Raw genomic sequence first — 23,978 nt, 5'->3', positions numbered from 1 at the left:
GCTTTATAAATGATTACACGGCTAATCTCCTCTCTGCTGAAATAAAGAGAGAAAGGATTTAGAGGACAAATACAGCACGCTTTATGTGAAGAAGCATGGTAATGTTAGAAAAAGGATAATTGTCTGAAGATGAAATGTAGGAAGTCTGCATCCCTATCAAAGCGTCAGGAGCTTGCATCTGCCATTGCCCTCCTGGGCTCAGAGACTGTCACGGTAGCAATATATGTGACTAGGAATCACACAGCCATTTCCTCCTCTGCAATGCCACTGGTTTTGCCCACACTACATTGCAGGTACCGCACCGGACCAGAATAACATCATATAAATAGGATCTTCAGGTGTCCTCTTTTAAGCCGACATCTTTGATGAAAGAAGCACGGGACTTCTGTAACTGTGAAACCACCATGCAAATCAACACATCCAAGCACAAACATACTTACACAAAGCGATGGGTGCTTTCTAGAGGGAGTTAATCACGAAACACCAAATGTGAGTCCCAAATGCAAATGTGAGTGGAAGAACAGGTGAAAGAACAGCTACACATTTAGTTTTTCCTCATTTTAAACTGTTCCTTTTGCCTGGAACACTCATTCTCTTGGCTTGTAGCATAATCAATACGTTGTAAACCTTCAACAGATACATGGTGGTAGTTGAAAAGAAATCAAACCGCCTCTATGAAATCAAAAGCTGGGACGCTGCAGCCATCACAAAAGATCTAATCAGGACCCTGGGACATCATATGAAAAACTATGGCAGGACAGAGCCAGTTTTGAAGTAAATAATGTGGGGTAATTCATCTCCATCCCTTCAACCTCCAAACAGCAGTACCTGCTCTCAGCTCTGATTTACTTTCTGCTTTCCCAGAGACTCACAACCTTAGAAACCTTTACGTTTTAAAACATATGCACAGACATCGTTTGCACTACCTAAATACCCACTCGCAGATGCTTTGCCATAGTACAAAGCAACTACAATGAAAAAACGCAAAATTAAGTACACTGGGGACTAACAAAGAAAACAAAGAAAACTAGCCATGTAATCTCTTCCCACACTTCTTACCCAAATCTCCTTTGGCAAGTGGCATGGGAGAGCCTATAAGGCTGAGCTCTTCTGCTTTGTACTGTTCTCTGGTGCCTCATGCAATTTCAACTGGGTGTACAGTGAAATACAAAAAAAGCCATTCCTCACAAATGGGTAAGCAGATGGAGCAATATTTGCTATCATAAGTGCTTTTATTTCCAAATGTAAAAAAACCCAAACAAACAAACAAACAACCAAACAAACCCCCAATAGTTCCACTAGCACAAAATGCACTATTGATCTAAAAGGACAGACCAGATGGAAAAAAAGGTCTGAAGTCTCCTAGATTAAACAGAAATGACTGTCTATAGAAAGGAACGAAGCTACAGAAATATTGGCCCTGTTGCTCAAAACAGGGCATTTTTCTCTCTCAAAAGTGAAAACACATCTGGTTCACTAATATGTGAAATAATTATATCCCTGAAAACTGCAGGGGACTGCTGCAATTCTGCACTCCCTGGAACACAGCTACAAGGATTTTCTGAACGCACGGGTTGTACTCAGGATACAGTCCCTGCTGAAAATACAGGAAAAAGTAAATGTGTGTACATTAGCTGGCATGGAAAGTATGCCTCATATTCTTCAGAGTCAGATTAACTCACAAGAAAATGTTCTTGAGAAAAACTATCTTTACATACTGCTGGTACCTGTATGTTGCACCCTAGTGATAAGGACACTATTTTAAAAATATTTATAGCTTTTTCCTAACATAAATCTTGTAAAACAATTAATTATTTTTTGTGTGTTAGAAAAAAGATCAGCTTGGTGTTCATCACCTTATCAGTGTGGGCCTTCAAATGAATATTTCATGGACACTGCAACTTTTTCTCATTACAGAAGCAGAATTACACCTCTAGGAAGGGAACTGCAACAAAAGGTACTTGGATAATAAATACGGCTGCAGGTCTGGAAAGCTTTTGAGAATTCAAAGAACATTTGTGTACATAAACTGATGATTTATTGCCTGTGAAGAAAAATAATGTGCACTGTCAGTGATTCTGTTTATCCTTAATAAAAATTAGTAACTAAAAATAACTTTGAAATTGTGACTCAAATATCCCCACATGTAAAAACACGTGCATCTGTAACATAAAGGTCTTTCTGCTTCATTTCAACAGTTTTTCCCAGTATACTGACACACTATTATACTCAATATTCTAAGGAAAAGAACCTTCTGTAAGCTGGTTTGCATATCCCTTCTATCAATTCATTTGGAAGTTCAGAAATACTTATGGGGAACCCAGTGCTACAGCACTTTAAAAGCTATCCTGGGAAATCACCGAAGTCTGCATGTTTGACAGCAGTTTCATCACACCTCAGCCCATTTAGTCTCTCTAGTCCTCCATTAGCTGCAGGTGACGGTGGTTACGCATGTAGCAGCTTATCCAACTCCTGGAGCAACTAAACTACCCTTTGGTAGTTCAATTTCCCATGAAAACATTTAATCCAGATAATAAGGTTCAATGTGCTCTTCTACATCTACTTACTAACGTTTGTCCTATACATACTGTGAAGTCTCCTTGTTCAATATTACTGGTTTTCCTTAGAAAGGAGACTTTTCCTTTGCACCAGCAGATCGCTTGGAATAAAGAAACTTATTCTCAAATTTCCCACTGAAATGTGAGAGAGCTCAGGCCAGCCCGGTGCCTGGGTGTCGTCGTCTTTTTCTAAGCCTCCTTACAGATCACTCGATACTTACGCTATTGATTTTTATCCATTTCTTTCCAATTTGCTCCACGTTCCCCTATAAGACTAACCACAACAGTTGGAGCTACTGTTCTGTAATTGAAGACAGAGGAACAGATCAGGCTCTGGGAAGGTGACAGAACAGACAGCAGAAATGAAAGTGGTAAATCTCTAACATTAAACTCTCCAGCCAATTAATCCCAGGGCATGTACTTGTTTTGGGAAAGTGAATCAACTGTTGAACGATGACCTCCTGAGGTTTTAAAAGCCAATTTTGGGAAGAAGAAGGAGAAAGAAAAAAAAAAAAAAAAGATTGCCACAGAGTGTCTAGGCTGACATCTAAGACTTAACTCTAGGCTAGCCATTACATTGTCCCTGTTTCATCTACCATCAAAAAGACCTTGCATTTTCCAGAGTTTTGCTTCATAAGACTACAGCCTGGCAAAGAAAGGAATTGCACAGTACCAAAATAAGACAAATGCAGAATATACACGAATAGGGACGGGACCACTGATCTGTTATTTCAGTCACGCCTGCACCAGGTACACTGTTTTGGCAAGTAAAGGTGCAGATGCCAGGTGCCAGACCCACCATAGCTGCCTCTGCATCTCACACAGGACTCAAACAAGCGGAGAATCAAGTAAATGTGCTCAGAGGAAAAAAAACACATGCTGAGATAAGCTTTTATGGAAATAATATCATCTCTCCGATTCTTCTCGATACACTGTGAAAGAAAACTGCCGTCAGGTTGTTGAGAATAAGCAGCTAGGACAAATGGCCAGTACTGGTTGTTTATTTTAAACAGATGCCTTCTACCATCATTTCAAAATGAGGAAGAGAATCCTGTCTGTTTAGCCTTCCGTGAACAGTGGTTTAGACACACTGCTGCACTATAATGTTGAAGTAAGTTGCTATCGCATATCTGTCTCAATTAACACTATTGCACAGATATCCCAAGGTAAGGCTACTTGGAAACATCTATTTAACGGATATGTTCTTACACGTACTTCCAACTAATCACATTTTCAACTAAGTAAATCTTCACATATACCAATCCTGTTTGGGGGAGTCCTGCTCCTAAGAACCACTCTGTGAAACTTAACGCCAGGATGTCAACACACTCCACATCACAGACTCTCAGCCTCCCCCCAGATCAGATGTAATACAAGTCACATCAACTTCTGCTAGCACAGGTGGATTCAGACGTGCCACCAGATGCCCCAGCAAGATGCCTCACACAGCTGGTAAACCTGCCCTTTTGCTCTTAAATGTTTAGGCTGGCAAAATTGAGCTGGGATAAGTGAAATCCACACCAGAAATAAGCTGTGGGCAAAGTCTCTGCAGCAGTCAAAGCACTTCTGGTACAGTCATGACCAATCAGTAATCGTGAAATTGTTGCCAATTCACAGGCTACTCCAAGCTCAATGGAGCCATTAACTAGCCCACAAATAGAGCATTATTTCTGGTGATCTTCATTAGGCACATCAGAAAACATGAAAAATGTGGTGCTTCAAAACAAAACGAGGCAAAGGGGATAGCTTGAGACTGGACCAACATCTTGCTATTCTGGATGATGTATTTGAGGGTTTTTTCTAGTTTTGACAGTGGATCCTACATGCTAGGAATGAGAATAGTTAGTTATTTGAACAGGTAGGGAGAATAACTTTGCTCAAGTTTTAAGGTGCTGATTTTTCTTAAGCATAAGACAAAAATACTCTAAAAAAAAAAAGTCTGACCCAGCATGTGAAGTTAACAGTGGCATGAGAGCCATCAGGAAGAAAGTAAAGGAAATAACACATAGCTGGTTCAGCTGAAATAAAAGCTAGTTCAGTGGCTGAACTGCACTAACTCTTTCAAAGATTTGTAAATTGTAAATGCATGGCTTCATTAGCGCTTATGCACCATCCAAATACATAAATAAGGTATCCTGCCTCTCTTCCTTACTCTGGCTCGGTCCTAGATTATGATACTGAAGTTGTAAATTCCAGAGGAGAATGCTTTGGATCTGTAAATAAACCTGTGGGTTTGGTGTGATAGTAACAGCAGAGCACTCACGATGGCACGACAACCAGACTTGGAGGCCACCTGGAAGCTTCTCACAGCTGTTGTTTACTACAGATCTTTGCAGAAAAAAATCAGCTCAATGGGGAGCCGGGAGCTGAGGGTACAAAGACTCGGAGGAAGCGTGCTGGAAGGGCAGAGGGCACTGAGAAGCAGGGGAAGACTTCTGCTTGCAAAAATAACCGTGTGGTTCATCTACTTCTTTCACTAATACTTCACTTTTGGGTCCATTTCAAGGTCTCCTTTCTTTACGACAGCTCCCACGTTTAGGGATGAAGTCTTCTGGTCTCTCAGAAAACCATCCCTGTGTCACCCATTTAGGCAATGCTCATATCCCCTTTGGGAGCTGACATCATCCCACTCTTTTAGCCTCAATTGCTCACCAGAAAATAAAGCAAACTCTTAACCAACTCTCTTAAAGTAAAAATCTAAATGATGCTTGAGCAGTGTGTCATTGTCATATGAAATAACGAGGTCAAGTCAAACTTTCTGCATCTTTCCTCCCCTCTGCCTGACCTCTATCTTCTACAAAAGCTATAGCCATGTCTTCACTCAGTTCCCGAGTCAGCCAAGCACGCAACCGGCATGCAGCTGCGTGGGAAACAGAAGCCCTGTGGGTTTTCTCACTGCCTGTACCAAACTAGTCAGAGCTGAACCACGTGGGATTCTTACTAGAATTTCTGAGGAAGAACTGGTTAACATCGCCTTTCTCCATTTTGCATTTACTAATTATCACTTCATTTAGCCCTTATATTAGTGCAACAAAAAGCAGCTGTCAGGCCAAGCATGCTCAGACCAAGTGACCTTGTGTTCTTGTTCGTGTTTACCACATAATCAGCAGGGAATTCCATTTTCAAAATACAAGACTTCATAATCCATTAGCACTAGAGATTGGTCCAGGGCTCTGGATTTACTGGTCATGTGTACCAAGGAATAAAAATATGAGTGTACAGCTAGATTAATCTCCAGACCTGTAAAGCATCCCAACCCATCGTGCATGCAGCAGTCTCATTCAAATTCACATACGAATATTAGCATCATTCTTAAAAGCTACCACTAATACCATCCCCACAGTACATGAAGAAAAAAATTAAATGCTACCTGCTTTACAACTCAGAAAGTATGGAGACACACAATAACTAACTCCACTTCTCTGATTTTCCATTTTTTTCATAGATGGAACATAAGTACTGATGTTCTTATTAATACATCAACAACCCATATTTCCCCCAGCTATTTCTAAAAGGCAGGAATCACTTTCACTGCTCTTAATTTTAAATCAAAAGTCTTTAGCGAGTCCAAGCAGTTTAGCTCACCATCAAGTTCAATAAATCAGAGAAAAGAATCAATGGAAGCATTTCAAAATGTAACCTTGGTAACACACAAAATGCTTCCACAGAACTTACGCTCATTTGCTTTATTTGCTGCTTTAGAAATTGGAATATAACACATAGGCAGAAGGACATTAGCATCACGACATTGCATCTCCCGAGCCTAACATTGCACATGCTCTCCTAGAAGGCACTTTTCGCAGTATGCTTTAAAAACCTGCAGGCTGGCAAGTTAGATGATTGAAAACAAATCATATTTCACGTTGACAAAATGGAAAATGGAAGTGTTCAATAGAAAATAATAATCCATATTTATTCTTTATATCCATGCACAGCACTTTAAATGTAATTTGGTCCATGCTTTCCACTGATAAAATGAGAATAAACTCAATGGTGATATACAGCATCTGCCATTCAAAGGATCAACATTTGTCAGTGTTACTACACAATTTTAACTGTGGTCCTACACAGTTCTCCTGCATGCAACACTTAGATTGAAAATGGCTATTACTCTACGTACCATTATGTGACATTTGTTGGCAAATACCGATTTTTGAGTGGCAACATCATTATTCAATATTTATAAAAGTCTACCAGGATAAACCACCTCTGACTCATGTTGACATAGAAAACTTCAAAATATTTTGCTGCTCATCACAGTATCCTATAACTAAGATGTTTACTATTTCTTATCCCAGCCTGATCTGAAAGGCATACCATTATTCCCACAGCTCACCAAAGTTAAGCAGAAAAACCTTTTCTTTAGACTAGCCTCTCCTGGCAGCTGGAGAACGCCAAACAGGGGTGCAATGAAGTAGAATCATTCTCCACTGTCTCCGCATCTTCCCAAAATGCCACGGACATTCTCATTTCGAGTAAAGATTCTGAACTTCTAGAGATTACCACCCTCCAAACTTCTTAGTTTTCCTCCTGGTTGTTTTTTTGAGTGAAAAAGAGCATTTCTTTCTCAGCTTCACTAACTCTTGCTGCTTATCTCCTACTTGAATTGAGGATGACCTTCCAACAGTGGCAGTTGCCTGCTACAATGGCACCCAGCCATAAAATGTTGTTCGATTTCACACGTGAAATAAGCATCAGAAATAAAGTTCCGCTAAGGAAATAAAAATAAAAGCAGTTTTTTTATTCATAGGTTTCAAACCAATAAATGAACGTTCACCATAATGATGTTAATGAAGACTATTTCTAAGGCAAGCACTCACTTCATGGCTCGTTTTTTAGAGTTTTTTCTCCAAAGTAAGCATCACAGGCTTGCTTCAAACCATTAACTGTTCCAAAAAGGTAATCAAAAAAGCAGAGTTCAGGGATGAACTGTTTTCCTTTTCAACCCTACCTGAACCCTATCTGCTGTCACACATGGAAGTCTGCCCAAGCTGAAAACTGAGTCTCCCCTGGAGCCATGCACACCACCACATGAAGGCTGCCTCCAAAAAAAATTACGAAATTCTACTACGTGTAATCCACCAGGTCAATGTTTTGTTACTTACAAGGCACAGCATGGCGATAAAGGTTATCTCTAATAGTCTGCTGCAGATCGTGATCCGGCGATCCTTTCTGAAACCTCTGGTTGAGATAATGTCTCAGGTCTTTGTTCAGTCTGCTTCCTGCAAAGAAAAAACAGCCATTTATTTATTTCTAAATGCACACAATTAACATTTCCAATTCAGGCAAATGTTAGACTTCCATTCAGAGTCCCCTAAATTATGGCATGCTGACTTTACGAGCGGAGGCTCATCTTCCTCTACAAATGGCTAATTACCAAAAATAACTCGCTGTAAACAAGAGGTCTCTCTTGTCTCATAATGCATCTTTCTTCCTGTGGTGTTAAACAGATCATCATTCCCTTTTATCACTTATTTGTCTGAGCAAATGCAGAAAGACAGATGATGTGAAAAAGAAGAAAAATAATAAAGGTAGATATTGCTTTTGCAACTCACTGGAGGGTGAGCTGGGCAGACAGACAGAAGGCACAGGCTGCTCCCATTGGAGGGACTAATATAGCTGAACATGGCACAAAATCAAACAAGTGCTATACTTTGCACTGGTATCTACCCCAGCACACAGCAGGAGTTCGAAAAGAATTGATTGAAGGAGTAAAGAGCACCCAAAGTCCTGAAAAACAACAGAATAATATCCAGCACTTTTTACTTAAATGTATTTCTTTCCCCATTCAGTTCTGAACACTTTCAGAAGTGTTTGAGAATAAAGATAAATGAGTTGAAAACAAAAAGAACAAAACCCACCCCAAAAAACAAAGAAAAAGAAACGTAGTTGTTAATGAACATTGCCAGTTGCAGAACACCAAATCCTTTCTTGTAGCAGAACATATGAACTAGAGCAACTTAATGAAGTCTTTTCCCAGAAATGAAATCTTTCCAAGTCTGGAATAACACTGACATTAATTTGACTGAAGAGCAAAAACAACCCCATAAGAACATACAGGGAACAGGGATAGAAACTCTTCTGTTCTAAAAAGAAAAGAAAAAAAGCCACTGGAAAAGCTTCAGAGAAATGCAACCAGGATGATCAAAGTCTGGAGCAGTTACCGTGCAAGGACCAAGGCTGGGGTGCTGCAGCCTGTTGCAGACATCGGTCTCCAACGTGCCCAGAGGGCGGGTGGGGACTGGCTGCTCCCTGCCTCTCCCAACACAAGGACTAGGAGACACCAACAAAAGCTAATGGGAGCTCGGTTCAAAACCAGTGGCAGTAGTCACCCAGGCTGTGGCAGATCTCCTTGCTGGAGAGCACCGTGGGTGCAAGAAGCTTACTGAGGAGCTTCAAGGGAAGACTGGAAAAGCGCTTGGAAGATGGACCCATTGGGGGTTGCAAAAGAGGGTGTAGGAAATCCCTTGAGCTGAACGTGAATTGCTGGTGGCTGGGAGACCTGGGAAAAGAAGTTGGGGAATATCAAGTATCTTGCTCTTTTCCTTTCCTTTGCTAGGCATCTTATTTATGGCCACAGCTGGAGCCAGAATGCTGGGCTACATGGACCTTGGGCTGAACCACTGCAGCTGTTTCTATGGTCTTTTATAATTTGCATTATGATTTTTTGGATTGTGAATATGTAATGCAGAGATCATCTCAATACTTGTTGACACTGAACACAGCATCACAGTTGCAGATTCCTGGCTGGAGCCTCTAGGAATCACTGCAGAGCAAATCAAGAATAATAATACTGCAATGGAGTGCAGTTGGACAGTGGGTCTGGGAGGCAGCAGCGGTACCAGACAAATGAGAAAAAGAGTGCAGACCATTAAATGACCATGGGCAGGAACAGCCTTCTCTGCCTAATGCAGTCCTGCAACATTTTAACAGAAATGTTAGTTTAAAAACAAAACTAAACACAAAAAAGCCTAGTCTGAAATACTAAGTCAAATCCTAAAAAATAACTAGGTGATTTGTATTTAAGTTCTCCAGACAGCTTTTTTTTTTTTTCTTAATTAAATTTCTTATTGAAGAAAGGAAGGCTTAGGCAGCAGGCCCAGCTATTAAAAGAAGGAAAATTTTTGAAGACCATGATGCTCATTACAGAAATGGCTCAAACAACAAAACTGAAATTAAGGCAGATAAAACTGCCTCAACACACTTTCCTGAGTTACCCCAGCAACACCCCTCACTCCAAGAGCAGATTATCAACCCATTTTCTAACAAATGGCCTCCGATTATTATACTATAAAAATGGTTTCCCACATAGAAGGCACTTGGAGGGCTCGGTAGACCTGTGGGCTACAGTTTTCCAATATCAGAGCTGACCTTCCAAACTCCAGATGTTTGATTTCATACCACACTGTTTTACTCCAGAGGGAGACTGGGCACAAAACAAGAGCATCTTCTGAAATAAAGTATTTATCTTTTAACTAAACAGTCCGTATTTTTCTTTGCACAAGAGATAGTAAGACAAGGTGGTTTCTCACAGCAAAAAAACCAAATATGACAAACAGTTTGGACATAATGCAAGGGCTTATTCCAGTGAAGAAATTAATGCACTGAACTGCATGTATCATGTAACGTAGGCTTTCTCCTGAAATACCATGTGATTCATGATTCAATGATTTATGTCACAATAATGTTTAGAGGTGAAAAAGCTGTGCTGAGCTAGGGCTTGTTTGACCACAGAAAATATGCAATTTACTGATGATATCTGCTTTTAGCTTCCCTCTGTGCCCATTCCATCTAGCATCTCAGTCTATTACGGCCCCCGCTGGAAAGTTTGGTTATTTGGTTTATGCAGTAGCTGGAATTTCCCAGCTGAGTCACTGATGCACTAGCCAAGATGGCAGTTGCAAAAATACCTATATATATAGGGGCTATAGCAATACTTGCACTCACATGATTGTCCCCTCAGGGAGCTCACAGTGATGCTCATTTCTATTACATTTATTTTAAATGGTGAGAAAAGAAGAAAAGAAAAAAAAAAACCCAAGCAACCAAAAAATGCTTGCTAAGCCACATTTTTGTTGCTAAATTCCAGAAAATTCTTGACGGAAATAAAGGCTTCTTGCAGCCCTGATGATCTCGGCAGCCACTGAGACCACAGCTGTGGACAAAAGCAGGCTCATGCAACTCACTCCAGAGCACGGAAGAAGAAAACGAGCTAACACAGAAACTAACTCCATGTAGAAAGCTGCCAAAAGGATCCACCCTGGAACATGTTGGATTCTTTACTATTTGAAATGTTTCACCCCACTCCCATTATCTTTTCCAAAAACCTCCTCAGACTTGAGAGGGCACGTGGTTGATATTGGCATTATTTAGCAGATTCTAGTGCTAGATACAAGTTTATAAACTCTGATAAATTCTTTTTGAGCCTGAAATGTATGCACCTGCAATTCCTGAGAATCTGAAAGATATTCCAGTGACATTTCAGCAACCTCCTGTGTGCAAATTGTAGCAGTAAAATTCATTCTGATCCTCAGGAGCACCCCTTGCTTGTGCACGCTCCCTCTGAAAACAAGTCTCACCCTGTGATGGCTTCTGTCCATACACCAGCCACCACCAGGCTGGGTGGAAGGGCAGATGCCCAGAACCACCTGATTTTATGCAAAAGTCCTCCCTTTGTAATGTCTAATTCCATGTATAAGTTGTGCTCAAGAAAATACCTGGTGCCAGTTGCCTTAGAGATGAGGTGTGTTAACTACAAGTATACTACTACCCTTCAAAATACTCCTCTGTTCTCAAGGAGATTGGATCTTACATTTACTCTGTTGAGATTCCTTCTTTTCTTGTCTGCTAAAAGCACGTAAAGAGATGCTACAGTGGTAATAGTGGAGGAACAAAAGATGCAACCCAGAAACAGCAGTTTCCGAAACCGAGGATACAGGTCTTAAGAGCCAGTGCTCAGCTCTTCCTTCCTGCTGGCCAGGATATGTGGGAAATGCATTTATTTGCACACAGAAAAATCACCTTGTTATTTCTGTAATCAAAATTAGGCTGATATATCTAGCTTTAGAAAATCAGACATAAAAAAATGCAAAAAGAAATTCTTCCCTACTCAACTCACCAAAATTCACATTTTAAAGTTTCAGAAGTAAAACATGTGCAAAGATTGTTTTTTGTTGTTGCAACAGTTTCCTTCCTTTTTTCCCTGCTGAATAAAACCAATGCCTTTCTTTATGTGAAGATGAAGCCAGAGAACCAACTTTCCACTGCTTCTCCTCCCACAGTACTACTCCAAATCTGAGATGTTTCCATCTTATTATCTGAATCCTCCTTTACCTTTGAATGAAACAAAGGGCAACGCACTGAATGGCTGGTTTTCTCAATTATTCTTAATTATTATACTGCATTTTAGAGTATGTCAATTGTCCTCCCAAACCATTACATCATAACAATATTTTAGTAGCAAAAACAAACCCCAAGGGGGAAACAAAACATCTCTCATAGAAAAAAAAAATAAAAATTACTGACATACAGTTTTCTGAGAAACAATAAACTGTGCTTGTCAATTTTGTGTAGATATGTAACCTAAATGTTTTTGTGATTAATGAAAAATATTGACTGCTTCTAAATACACTTCTTTCAAACCCAGAATCCTCTGTCACACATTCGTCCTCCAACAGTTACCTAATATTAAAGTCACTACAGAAACTATGCTTTGAATTACGCTCTGACGCTTATTGCTACAATTTCCAGTTTCTGCAGGGAAGAAAGCTGCATACAAGATCATCTAACGCTGTCTTTGTTGCATAAGAACATCCGTCTCTTTGAGAGCACTACCACCAGCGAGCAGCAGCGCAGACCCAGGGGGCTGAAAGCCTCTTGCCTTACTGACATACAGGCTTCCAACAACGAAAGCAGACTGCATAAATGACCAAGTAAAATCTGAATTTTTTCAAGAAAAAGCTGAGTGTAAACATCGCAGGGCTGACAGCACCTTCCTGCCAGCTGGTAGATAGTCTATGCCAGAACTGTGCAATATGTATCTTCTGAACATATATTTTGAACTCATGTTTTATGCATTTGGAAACGATCATTTTATAGTTTATGTTTATATTAATTACTGCAGCTGTTTTATCCCATTTATGCTTTGAGATGGTCACAGATAATCCTGATAAATAGCTATACTCTGACAGAGCCTATAGATGCTTGTGCAAAGATGGGTCAGGGTCAGGCCCGGGACACAGTCATCTCTGACCTATATTACACTCCTATAAGCAGGTTTACACTAGTATATATTTTTGCTTTACGCTTCTTTGGGAAGGCTGCCAATTGCTACATCCACAGTGACTGATAGCATCTGAACTGGAAAAATCCATTTTCCATTCCTGAATTGCAGCAGAATCCCCCTTTCTTTTGTGGGCATCTCCATTTAAAGGTGTCGTTAGCAGAGGGATTCTCTGCGGGCAGACAAAGACCATTTCAAAACAACAGGGCCATGAAGCGATGAAAGGTTAAAGGCCTCGCTAAAGGGATAAAAGTGCAATAGAGTCATCCGGATTAAGACTCTCTCTCGCCGCCCTGATGTCTACATCGAGAGGGAAGGATTCAATTTTTTAAAGACAGAAAGATTGCACATGTTGGATTTGCAGTATAAACCCCCGATTATAACATACTGTCTTTCATCTGAAGATCTCTATCTGAAGGTATTTAACAAACATTAATAAGTTATCATGGTTGGCAGGGTTTTATTTCTGTGCTACAAAATGCAGAACTGTAGATAAGGGGAAAAAAACCCCAACAAAACCCAAAACAAACAAAACCCCAACAAAACCCCCACTCATTTAGAGGCATGAGCAGACAACCTGCAGCTCACATTTTCTAAAGCAGTGAGAGGACTTGCAATCTCAGTTAACTGGCCTTAGAGGCTGGGTGACTTCAGTCATGCCCCTTTCTCCAAGGCTGCTGCTCTACCCAGCAGACAGGACTCAACACAAACTCATTTATAATTAGAGCCAAAATAGGTGCCCTTAATTATAAAGTGTATTAACTTAAGATGGTTATAAACCCATCATCTCCCTTTAAAAAAAACACCTAGGTTTTTTTAAAGAAATGTTAAAATATTAATAAAGTAACTAAAGACAACTTCTCAATCTGTTGTTAAATTCTTACTAAAAAGTGGGGTATAGACAGGGTTCCTGGGAAGCAGAAGCCACTTCTTAAAACTTTTCCATACGGCATGTGGCACAACAGTAGCACCAGGGCATCACCACTGTGTCTTACTAATGCTCGCAATGGATTTTCCCCAAGTTCTCGTGTAAAGGTGGCCCTGATACTCACACATATATTTTGTTAATGTCTGGAGAGATTCATGTTCTATTTCTGGATCAATTAATATAATAATTTTCATGGCAAGGTCCAGTAGACGGCAGCCCATCTTAGAAGACAAGATGAAGTCTGAGTGGATTTTTATCATTTAACAAGACTGCGCTGGTAACCACATCATCATCAAATATTCCTAATCCCAGCAGTTGTTACACAAATGATAATAGTTTGCGCTATATCATTTCATTCTGTCCCATCCTTGTCTTCCAGCTGCTGTCCAAAAGTGATTATAAATAATGGGGCTATAAAAGCCATTCAATAATTAGAAGATTCATTGGCCATATGCCAGCAGTGACAAAAGAGAATGATTTATGTAAGATGAGTCTGTCACATCTGCCAGATCACAGTTTCATTACGCCTGTGGCTTTAAGGTCACAGTTTAACACTCTTCCAACAGCCATTTGTCAAGGGGGTGCTGGGGAGAAGAGGTGAAATACATCACGGTTTTGTTTGCTTTCTTGTTTTAACTACTCAGTAAATAAGTAAATAAAGTCCAATACCTACATTTGTTATTTCATGTCTCTTGTGAGGTCAAAGACACAAGGACATATAGTAAGGCAGAAAACATTCATCATGGTTGGCCAGAGTTCAAGTAAGATCACGAAGCAAAACCATCCAGTTTCAAAGCCTTAAGTATTCACGTGGCTTCTTAAATTCAATACAATCTAACCATGTTCTATCTTCCAGCCACCCATGAACTGAAGGCACCTTGTAAACTCATGACATGTTGGTAAATTAATTGCTACCACATTTTCCTAACACAAGTAAACTTAAAAATCTTTTATGGCTCAGTGTGCTAAAAAGATATTTAAACATTGCCATGGGAGTTCAGCTTAACAATTAACATGGCTCAGCAGACCCCTGATTTGATTCCAATTCTATTTTCTTCTCTTTTTTCCTCTATTAAAAACAAACAAACAAAAAACACCAATGAACTTTTATTGCTGGGTACAAACCAGTCCCATAAAGTCCAGATGTTTGGATGTTCCCCATAAATGCTTCAATAGCTCCGTCTGTTATTGTCAACGATTGCTTCCATACCAATTTCGACAGTCTCTGTTGACAAAAACTACTAGTCTGAGGGTACAAACTGGATCTTTGTTGGAAATGCTACATCCAGTCCCAGTCAGTATATTAGTTTAATTCGTACCAGCCTGCTACAGCCAGACTCCAGATAGACGAACCGTTCAGATCAGAGCCTAGCATTTCCATTATTCCAACAAATCCATACCACAACCAAAGCAAAATGACTGCCCATCCTTTACCTACCTTCCTGAAGTAAAATATAAAACACTTTTCAATTTTTACGCTTTAAAACCCACTCAGAACAACAAAGCCACATCCATTGCAAAATCCTTCCAGTGGAAGGAAATTATGATAAGCTGGAGGGTTATGCTATAAAGAATTGCACAAAGTTACAGGATGAACTACCTACACAGCAATAAAACTCAACTTTGATGGAGCATGGTTAAGACTTCAGCAGCAGCCCAGCTGCTGAATCTGCAGAGAGCACTTCAGTGCAGCTAGTAATTCCTGTCAGGAGAATGAATAACACTTGTTACTTTATTACTAACAGAACTTCTTAAAATATTATTTTAGGTGTAAGTTGTGAATCTGAAGGAGATGTATTCACTCAAAACTTTCAGGTCGTGTTCAGAATCAGGAGCAGCAAGAGCTTTCTTGGCACAGTACCTTTTGGTATCGCTCTCAATCTGCATGGGTGAATGAACCAGCACTGAAGTGGTAATTCAGCATTTGCTGCTACAGAAATGCACTTAACAGATCATAAATCCCCGGTGAAAGTATTCTATGAGCACCTAACCTAATCTACTGTATTCGCAGGGTGCTCCACCTTATTTTCTGTGCATTAATAGTGATTCATATTTCTAGTGTAAATTTAAACAAATAGTCTTTCAGCTGAGAAGTGCCAAAAAACCCCCACAGAGCTCAAGCTTGGAGGCTGAAAAGCAAAAATACTATCATTTATACACCAGGCCTGAAAATTTTGAACGCCTGTGACAAATACACTTCTGTTGCCCCCAGCTGAATTCAGATCAGCAATACCAGCAAATGCAGCAGAAAGCCCAGCCTTTCTCCCCCTTTGGCCTCTGCAAGCTTCTGGTGCCCTCAAGTTTCAGCCATGAATTTCTGGAAGCTCTTTCCTTCACCCTCCAACATCTTTGCAGCCCAGGACAACCCTGACCTGGGAGAGAGGGAGGCCACACAGCCATGACGGCATCCCCGGAAGGGGAGCGTGGTCTGTCATGGACGGTGCCTGCAGGAAAGCTATTGATTACTGTCATGTCCTAGACAAAGTTTGACAGCAGGATAACGTATAGGTCTGGCTAACATTGACAACGCTCTCAAAGAATGAGAAAAAAATGGAGAAAGTAAGAGTCTCACAACATCATTGCAGGCAAATGCTTCCTGAAGCTTTAAGCCACTACAATATTACAACAATTGCCAATTCAAGCTCTCTTTTTTTGGGGATTCAAAGGAGAGCCTGGATAGGCATAGTTCAGTCATCCGAGAGCTACTGCATGAATGATGGTAGAAATCGGATCTTTCTACCTCAAGAAGAAACTATTTTATTATTTTCTTCCTCCAAATATCGAGGTTTAAGTTTGGTTTTTTTAAGAGCATAGTTTAACTACCTCTACAGTCCCGGATCCCTTCTGTGTCTGAGCAGGTCAAGTGTCCACAGTGTTGGTGGGTGACACAAATTGCTGGGGGTTGCTAAAGCTGTGTCTGCATGAAGGAAAAACCAGATTCTGTTGATCTTTGCCACAGCTTTGCTTCAGGATGCAGCAGGTTTCCATGCAGAAGAGTCCTACCTTAAAGTAAAGGCATGACGAAGAATATGAGGACATTTTCTGCTGCTCTCTTCTTAAAGCATGCGATATCTTTTGTGTCCACATGGCGCGTATAGCACCATGACACTGAATAAAGGATGACATTTCTCCTGAGAAAGTGGCAACTGTACCTGCCCCAGGAAAGTCTAGAAGGAGGGAAAATCTAATACATGTGAAGCAAAAATACGGGTAACTGAAAACATGCAGCTCAAGCAACAAGAATGTACGATGAACAGAAGAGGGAAAAGAAAGGTGAGCAGTATTAACAACTGTTGGCCATAGATACCTCTAAAACACATTTGAACTGGTCAGGCACAGAGCTTCAGAAACATGGCTTTACTGCATCCATATAGGTACTGGCAGATGCAGAGCCAGCCAGGGTGCTTCTTGCCTACAGCATAATCATGAACACAACTAAAAGCTGGAGATTAACGGCCACTACTCTGCCATTGACTCATAGGAGTCCTCTTTTCTTCCCTCATACTATTTTCAAGAAATGCTGCAAGCTCCCTGCTCTTGTCTCAGCTTTTTGTTTTCCTGTTTCACTTTGAAGAAGCCACAGACACACAATAAAGAGAGAGCCCATGCTCTCAGGTGGTCTCTGGGAAGGACAGTAGAGAGCAAGGTGAGCCAAGGTGAGAGAAAGGACCTGCTAGGATCACAAATGCAGAATATTTTCCTATTAAAATGAAAAATCTCCAAGATAAACCATAATACTGATAAATAGCCACACATGCTATAAGATTTTCACATGAAAGCTCGGGGAGGTAGGTGTGCAAAGAACAAAGTAATACAGCATCCTCTAGACTTGTTTTTAATGAAATCTGGATTAGCATCATGCTAAATACTTTAGACAGCTCTGTGGCCAGATCAGTGTTGAACTAGAGGCTTAAGTTAACTGGCTGACAATCAAGCTGTAACATTAAAGTCATGTCCATAAATGCTTCCTCTTGGCGGTGACCTTAAACCAAGTGCCCCGAGCAAAGCCTCAGCTCTGCAAAACTTTACAGAAAGCCAGACCCAGAGGTGAACTTAGGGAAGCAGAGAAATTCCTCTGAGGAAGGCATTTTGTCTTGCACACAAAGACACTGCTGTGTTGGGGCTTTTCGCACTGCGTGTGCCAGCAAGGAAGAGCAACGAGGAGTACGAAGCGGTCATCAGTGGCAAGAATCGTTGATGTTGCCACGTAGGCTTTAAAAAAAAAAAAAAAAAAAGAAAGAAAGAAAAGAAAAAACCTCCTACACATCTGAAGTGAATGCAGAATGAAGTCATTGTCAGAGAGCAGCATGGGATGCAGCCTCTTTCCATGAGCAGCTCTGAAAGATTCAGGCTGAGTGGCTCACGCCCCGTCTCCACTAAGCCTTTCCATCAATGAACACAGATCGGGCTACGTGAGCAACCCAATCTTCCGGTACTACTACATCAGGAAAGCACAGTCTGCATGGGAGCCACATAACAGCATTTGTCACTGACACCTACTCTGTAAAACTGTGTTGCATGAAGCAACCTGGATAAGGGAGCGTTGTTTCTTTTCCATTGCTCCGACTCAAAGCTGCCAGCAAGCCTTTCCTTTTCTGGATGCAGGAGGGCTTACGGGAGGCAGCAGAAGCAGGGTAGTGGGTGAAGAAGAAAGTCTAGATAGAATAGTAAGAACAGGAAAATCAAGATGAAAAGCACTTGCAGTCTTTCACTCAAAGGCAACGACCCATTTCTGGAAATGAGATGCATATCTCTGTATGTCTCCTGAAAGGAGTTACCATATGTTCTAAAAGTAGGATATAATATTTGAGCTGTAAAAGCCAAATCAGCTTGAGAAACAGACGGCATTACAATGCTTTAGCAGAACAAGCCCCACATAACAATATGCCAACAAACTCATTTTCTAGAACAGCACTAGGAAAATATTTGCAAAATCTGAAACCCATTCCCCAAATACAGCATTTGATTCTTCCAGAAAAATGGAAAAAAAGACATGTATGCCAGTATTGGGGAATTCTGAGTAGCTATTCATATTCTTTGATTTTTTGCTTGCTCTTCTCTGTAATATAAGCATGGGTAGTGGGTTTTGGTGCTTTTTTTTAAACCTGACCTCAAACTCCTTCAGCAATCAAGGTAAGTCCCTTTTCATCCTTGTTCTTCCTTGATTGCTGGAGGGACAAACTCCCATTGCCCAGCCAGGTCACCTCTGAATACTAATCACAGCGTTATAGTTTTTCACTCTGCAAAAAACTGGCTCCCAGGCATATGTCAATATTAACGGCCTGATTTCCAGAGGTACTGAATACAGAAAATCTAATGCTGAGAACCTGTGATGGTCAGGCCATAAACGCACACTAAATGCAGACGTTGTCAGAACACTAGGATTTTGCTGCTGCTTTTTTAAATTATTTTTTTCCTCACAAGTACGTCTATCAGATAGAAAAAGTTGGCCTTCTTGGAAGAAACCAGCTAAAAATCATAATGTGCCTGTTTGAGGCTCTGTCCAAAGCACATGCCAACTGACAGCCCATTCTCCAGTATGGCTGGATGCACGCTCAGGTACACCAGTGTCTCACCAAAGAAAAAAAAAAATTTTTTTTTCTCTCCAATATATTCATTTACAGAGGGCTACAGGTTAATTTTCCAATCTGCTCTAGCAATTTCCCAGAAAGAAGACTTGCCAAGAAACAAAACCAGAGACAAGACTTGCTGTGGTCTCGCCATAGCAAGTAAAGGTCCTGTTCCTACTGCATTATTTTCAAAAAGCGCACAATTAAGCTTAACCTGAGATGGCCCTGCCTTTTTTTTTTTTTAATATATAATTACAGATTTGTGGACATATAGAAGAGACACCAAACCACTAACATACAGTACATAAAAGAAGCATGCAGGCAACAACACTTTGTGATTTAGAAAGTCAGGCTCTCAAAGCTGAAAATAATTATGAGCTAAATCTGTTGCGGAAAAAACATTTAAACTGAAAAACATGTATAACAGTTGGGAGCTGTTGAAGCACACTTTACAAGAGGCACAAGAAGCCACAAAAATTGAGTAAGAAGGTCACACTGGTTAAAAAACCAACCTGGCTTGTAGGGCAAGTGACTGCAGCTTTTTTGAATTTCATGTTGTAGACAAAGGGAGAAGAAGATCTAAGAAACTGGACTAGCTCTGGTTAATTATTCTAACTGCAAATATTTTTGTTTTATTTTTAGCCTACCATTGGAAGTGTTTTCTGATGATTGGAAGATATTCTCCATCCCTGGAAAATGTTACATCAAGATTGAATGTTTTTCTTGAAAAAACATGTTCAAGTTTAAAGAGAAATTGATTCAAACCAGTTCTATAATGTCCTGAGCTATTACTTGGAAATCTAATTTAGAAAGACAGTGCTGAACAGGCAGGTAAAGGATCTGGAAGAATGGGAGATCTAACAGCAATTTAAGAGAGTTCAGAGCAAAATGATGCAATGAGCTACATCTTTTCAATTGCTCAGTTGACCATGAACCCACGCAAGTTCAGAAAGCCTCACTGGTAAAAGGAAAGCGTTAACGTGCCGATTCTGTTGTAAAAGCAATTCAATACACAGCATTGTGGGCCTGCCTTTTGTGCAGGAAATGGAAATGAAATTCTAAAATAAGATTTTAAAGCACTGACAGAATAAATGAGTTGGCTGGAGCAAGCAAGAAATATGGCAGGCCAGTTTGTTACGAGTTTTAATAAAGTACTACCATATCTTATTGGCAAAACTCAAATTGTCAGCTAAAGTAAAGTGAACGAGGGCAACGTTGCTGTTAGCTATTCCATACAGTCAGGTAAAACAAAAATGCTCTGATTCTCAGGACCGTCTCTTCCATGTAGAACAAACCTTCTCTTCTGTAACCGTCACGTTAAAGGCCGGTCAATGACAGCAGCTAAGATATCAAAAAACTCACATTCAAAAACAGAAAAACAAATGAACTTGAATAGCTTTGGTCTCCAACATAAATTTAATACCTCATATAAAGCAAGTTTGGCAATAAAAAAAAAAAATGTACATGAAAAAGCTTACTAGGCTCTGTAACAAACATCTTTTTTGCCTTGGCCACAAGGTCTTGTTTTCTTAATGTGTTTAGGAGTGCCTGTATCATGTTTCTGTCACCCTAACTTTTCCCCCCAAGAAACAAATATGAATATTACAGATGGTAAAAACCACATTTTCTCAAACAGGAAATAAATGTTTATATGTGGCATATAGCAAAATATATATTTCCAGAGACAATAGCTGCAAGATTTAGATTTATTAGTGCAGGGCAGGAATTTTTAATGGAAAACACATTTTCAGGGATAAGAATTTTAATTACAAAGAAACAGCATACAAATGGCTCCTTTAGATTTAAAGCAGAGCAGTTCTGCAACAGAATCAAAAGGACATGGTCTCTTTTGGTGAAAAATAGAATATTGGAATAAAGAGAGAAAAGCTCGACTCGAGCGTACGGTGGGTTAGACATTTTCCATGGAATGCTTTTGATCACAAAATGGCATTTGTCAAAATGAAGACATTCTGCAGGAACATGACATTTCTGCAGAAATCAGACATAGCTCTGATGGCGCCTTTTCAGATCGCGCCTTAGCTCGCCAGGCTACCCTGATCCTGGCCACCCATTCAGAAGTTTCCAAGCTCAGTCCAGTCAAGCCCTTCTGCCCACATGCCTCATATCTCTCCCCTTCTTACTATCCTTAGAAAATTCATACTGCAGGAATAAGAATTAGCACACTAATCTGAAAGCGGTGGCTTATGAAAGGCTACCAATATCCAGGTTAGATCTTCACATTGCAAAAAAAAAAAAAAGGGGAGCCAAAGCACCAGTTCAGTTCTGAAAACACCAAAAATTGGCACCTCCAGAATGAAGTTTCACAGATTCTGGTTTGGTAGAAAAGGAAATATAGGCTTTTTTGGCAAGTGAGGCCTCCCTTGTGTGAGCACATCTACTTAGCTGTAGGCATCTCACACTAAAAACAATCAACTGGAAAATATAAGACCAGAAGTGGTCAAAATAACAGTTTCCCAGAATTCAAAGTGGAAAGAAACACTTGTTTCATTCCCATTACATTACTGTTTCCAGCAGCAGTCTTGGTGGCTTTCTTGTATATTCACAATGAATGGCTTTTGTGAAAGATTAACAGGAAAAGCAGAGATGAAATGTTTAATCAGGCTTTGCTATTGGCTTTGGCTTCATGGGATTTTTCCTGTTTTGCAGGATGCAAGTAGACCTGACCATGCTTTATGCCCATTTTTGCCCGGTAAGTGTCGGCCTTCTAGACTCACATGGTTCTAACCAATTTGCAATTCTGCCAGGATATCTGCATGCTCAAGCATCAGCTTTACTGTCATTGCCATTAAAACCAACAGCCGCTTTATTTTTCAAATTATTTTGATAAGCTTTCTGATGACCCAGCTACAGACAACAAAAGATGCAATAGAAAGCAATAAAAATCAGCATTAAGTGTCTAAATACTAATTCTTCCTCCTTAACTTTTTATTCTTATTATTTTGGAGAGCTCTCCTTGTAGTCTCTCAGTTGGTTTGCTAACATTATTCAGCCCTGCTTAATCAAATGCGTTTGGATGGAGGTCTCTCACACTGATTCTGAAATGGAAAGCTCTAATCAGCTTAGCCTCAAATTCATTTTACGCTTCTCTCGCTTTTGGGAGTGCACAGTCAAAGCTCTAAAAGTCTTGCACAGTTCAAAGACTTTTTAAACAACACAGGTACATTGGAGCCCCTTGTACTCCACCTACTACTGGAGGGAAAAATATTTCGAGAGGTCTAAAATGATCTAGCAAGAGATGCAAGGAAGCACAGCATTGGCCTCGTATTTCTGCTGAGTGAATGTCACTGGAGTTTCTGCTCCTATGTTACTTTGGGACTTTGGAAAGCTCTACCTCCACTCATTAAGTCATTGGGAGTTTTTCTGCTGACTTAAAAGGACTTTGGGTCAGGACCTCCCAGCTTGGCAAGAAAAGGTGTCAGACAAATAGCAAGCAAAAGAAACAGCTATTTATCAAAGGAGCAATCCAGAATAATGCACTGTTCCCACTTGAACACAGTCCCACTTTTAGAGTCTGAGTCAGGGTAGATGAACAAAGGAGGAACTTTGGAAGACAGGTTTTTTTGGAATAAAATCAGTTTTGAGCATAACGCACAACAGCCATCCAGGAACCACAGATGAACAGTTCACACAGGGAACCCAAAATCCCAAGTCTCCTCCAGGCAGGAGCTGCACTATTGTCCGCAGCTTTGTGCCAGTCACACTCCCCTGCAAACAAGCCCCATGGCGAGGCCCTCAGTTTCCTAGACATAACCTCTGCTTCTGTTTCTGAGCGAGTCCAGCCAGGCTGGCCTGGTAAACCTACCGTCTTTGACGTGTTGTGGTTTTGCACACTTCTATCCTGGGAGTTTTAAAATTATACACCTAAACATTAATTCATTGGTCTAATTTCACATTTCTTTGGTTTTGGTCTTTCCTTTAAGAAACAGCCTGTTTGATAGTTAAGCTTTTAAAAGAAGCTTAGGAGACTGGCCCTTTCATGATACAATGCTCCCCTGTTGCTCCTTTCCACCTCTGCCCAGACCCAGAAGTTCCATTCAAACAAGGTACATCCAAAGTTGCTATATAAACATCATGTACACACAAGCCTACACTGCCAGCACATCAACAGCAGATGTGTCTACACAGGCGGAAAATTGATTTACTCATAATTTGGAACCCCTTCCAAAGGAACTAAACTTCCTAGCAATCAATGAGAAAATAACCTTGTTAGCAAATAAGCCAAGGTTCTTTTAAATTAATCCCTTCTTTTTCATCCAAACAGTAAAGATAATAAAAGAGATGATGACATTTTACATGACCTATAAAAAGTAGAGTTTCTATTTTAGGCTCTCCTTCGTAAGGGTGCCAGGATGATTATGTTTTGTTTACTGGACAGAATAATCTCTTATTTGTTAAGGCTTGAATGCAATTTTATACAGTACAAAATTTTATCTTCTATTGTCTTAATTATCATCTGGAGGGTTGAAACACGAGACGATGGCACAGAACAAAATGAATATTAATGTGTTCTATCTGCAATTTAAAGAGAAAGGACTTGGAGCCTTCTTTTGCTCATGTGCTTAACATGCCGCATCAGACTAGTGAATTATATCCCATTTAGCTGTTATTGTTTCTCTGAG

The 23,978-nt window shown here is 40.2% G+C and overlaps 1 protein-coding gene across 15 annotated transcripts in view; it reads right to left on the bottom strand.

Moving 5' to 3' along the window:
- The window catches only part of MAGI1 (membrane associated guanylate kinase, WW and PDZ domain containing 1), a 359,845-nt gene that overhangs the window by 168,130 nt on the left and 167,737 nt on the right, over positions 1-23,978 (bottom strand). For all 15 annotated transcript variants that reach the window (XM_050904374.1, XM_050904375.1, XM_050904377.1 and 12 more), the window contains exon 2: positions 7,664-7,780. In XM_050904374.1, the coding sequence (XP_050760331.1) occupies positions 7,664-7,780 (117 nt within the window). The remainder of the gene's footprint in view (positions 1-7,663; positions 7,781-23,978) is intronic.

Source organism: Gymnogyps californianus, chromosome 13 (genome assembly GCF_018139145.2).
Source record: "Gymnogyps californianus isolate 813 chromosome 13, ASM1813914v2, whole genome shotgun sequence".
Classification (NCBI taxonomy): domain Eukaryota; kingdom Metazoa; phylum Chordata; class Aves; order Accipitriformes; family Cathartidae; genus Gymnogyps; species Gymnogyps californianus.
The sequence above is the reverse complement of the archived record's forward strand: the minus strand, read 5'-3'. Positions and strand labels throughout refer to the sequence as shown.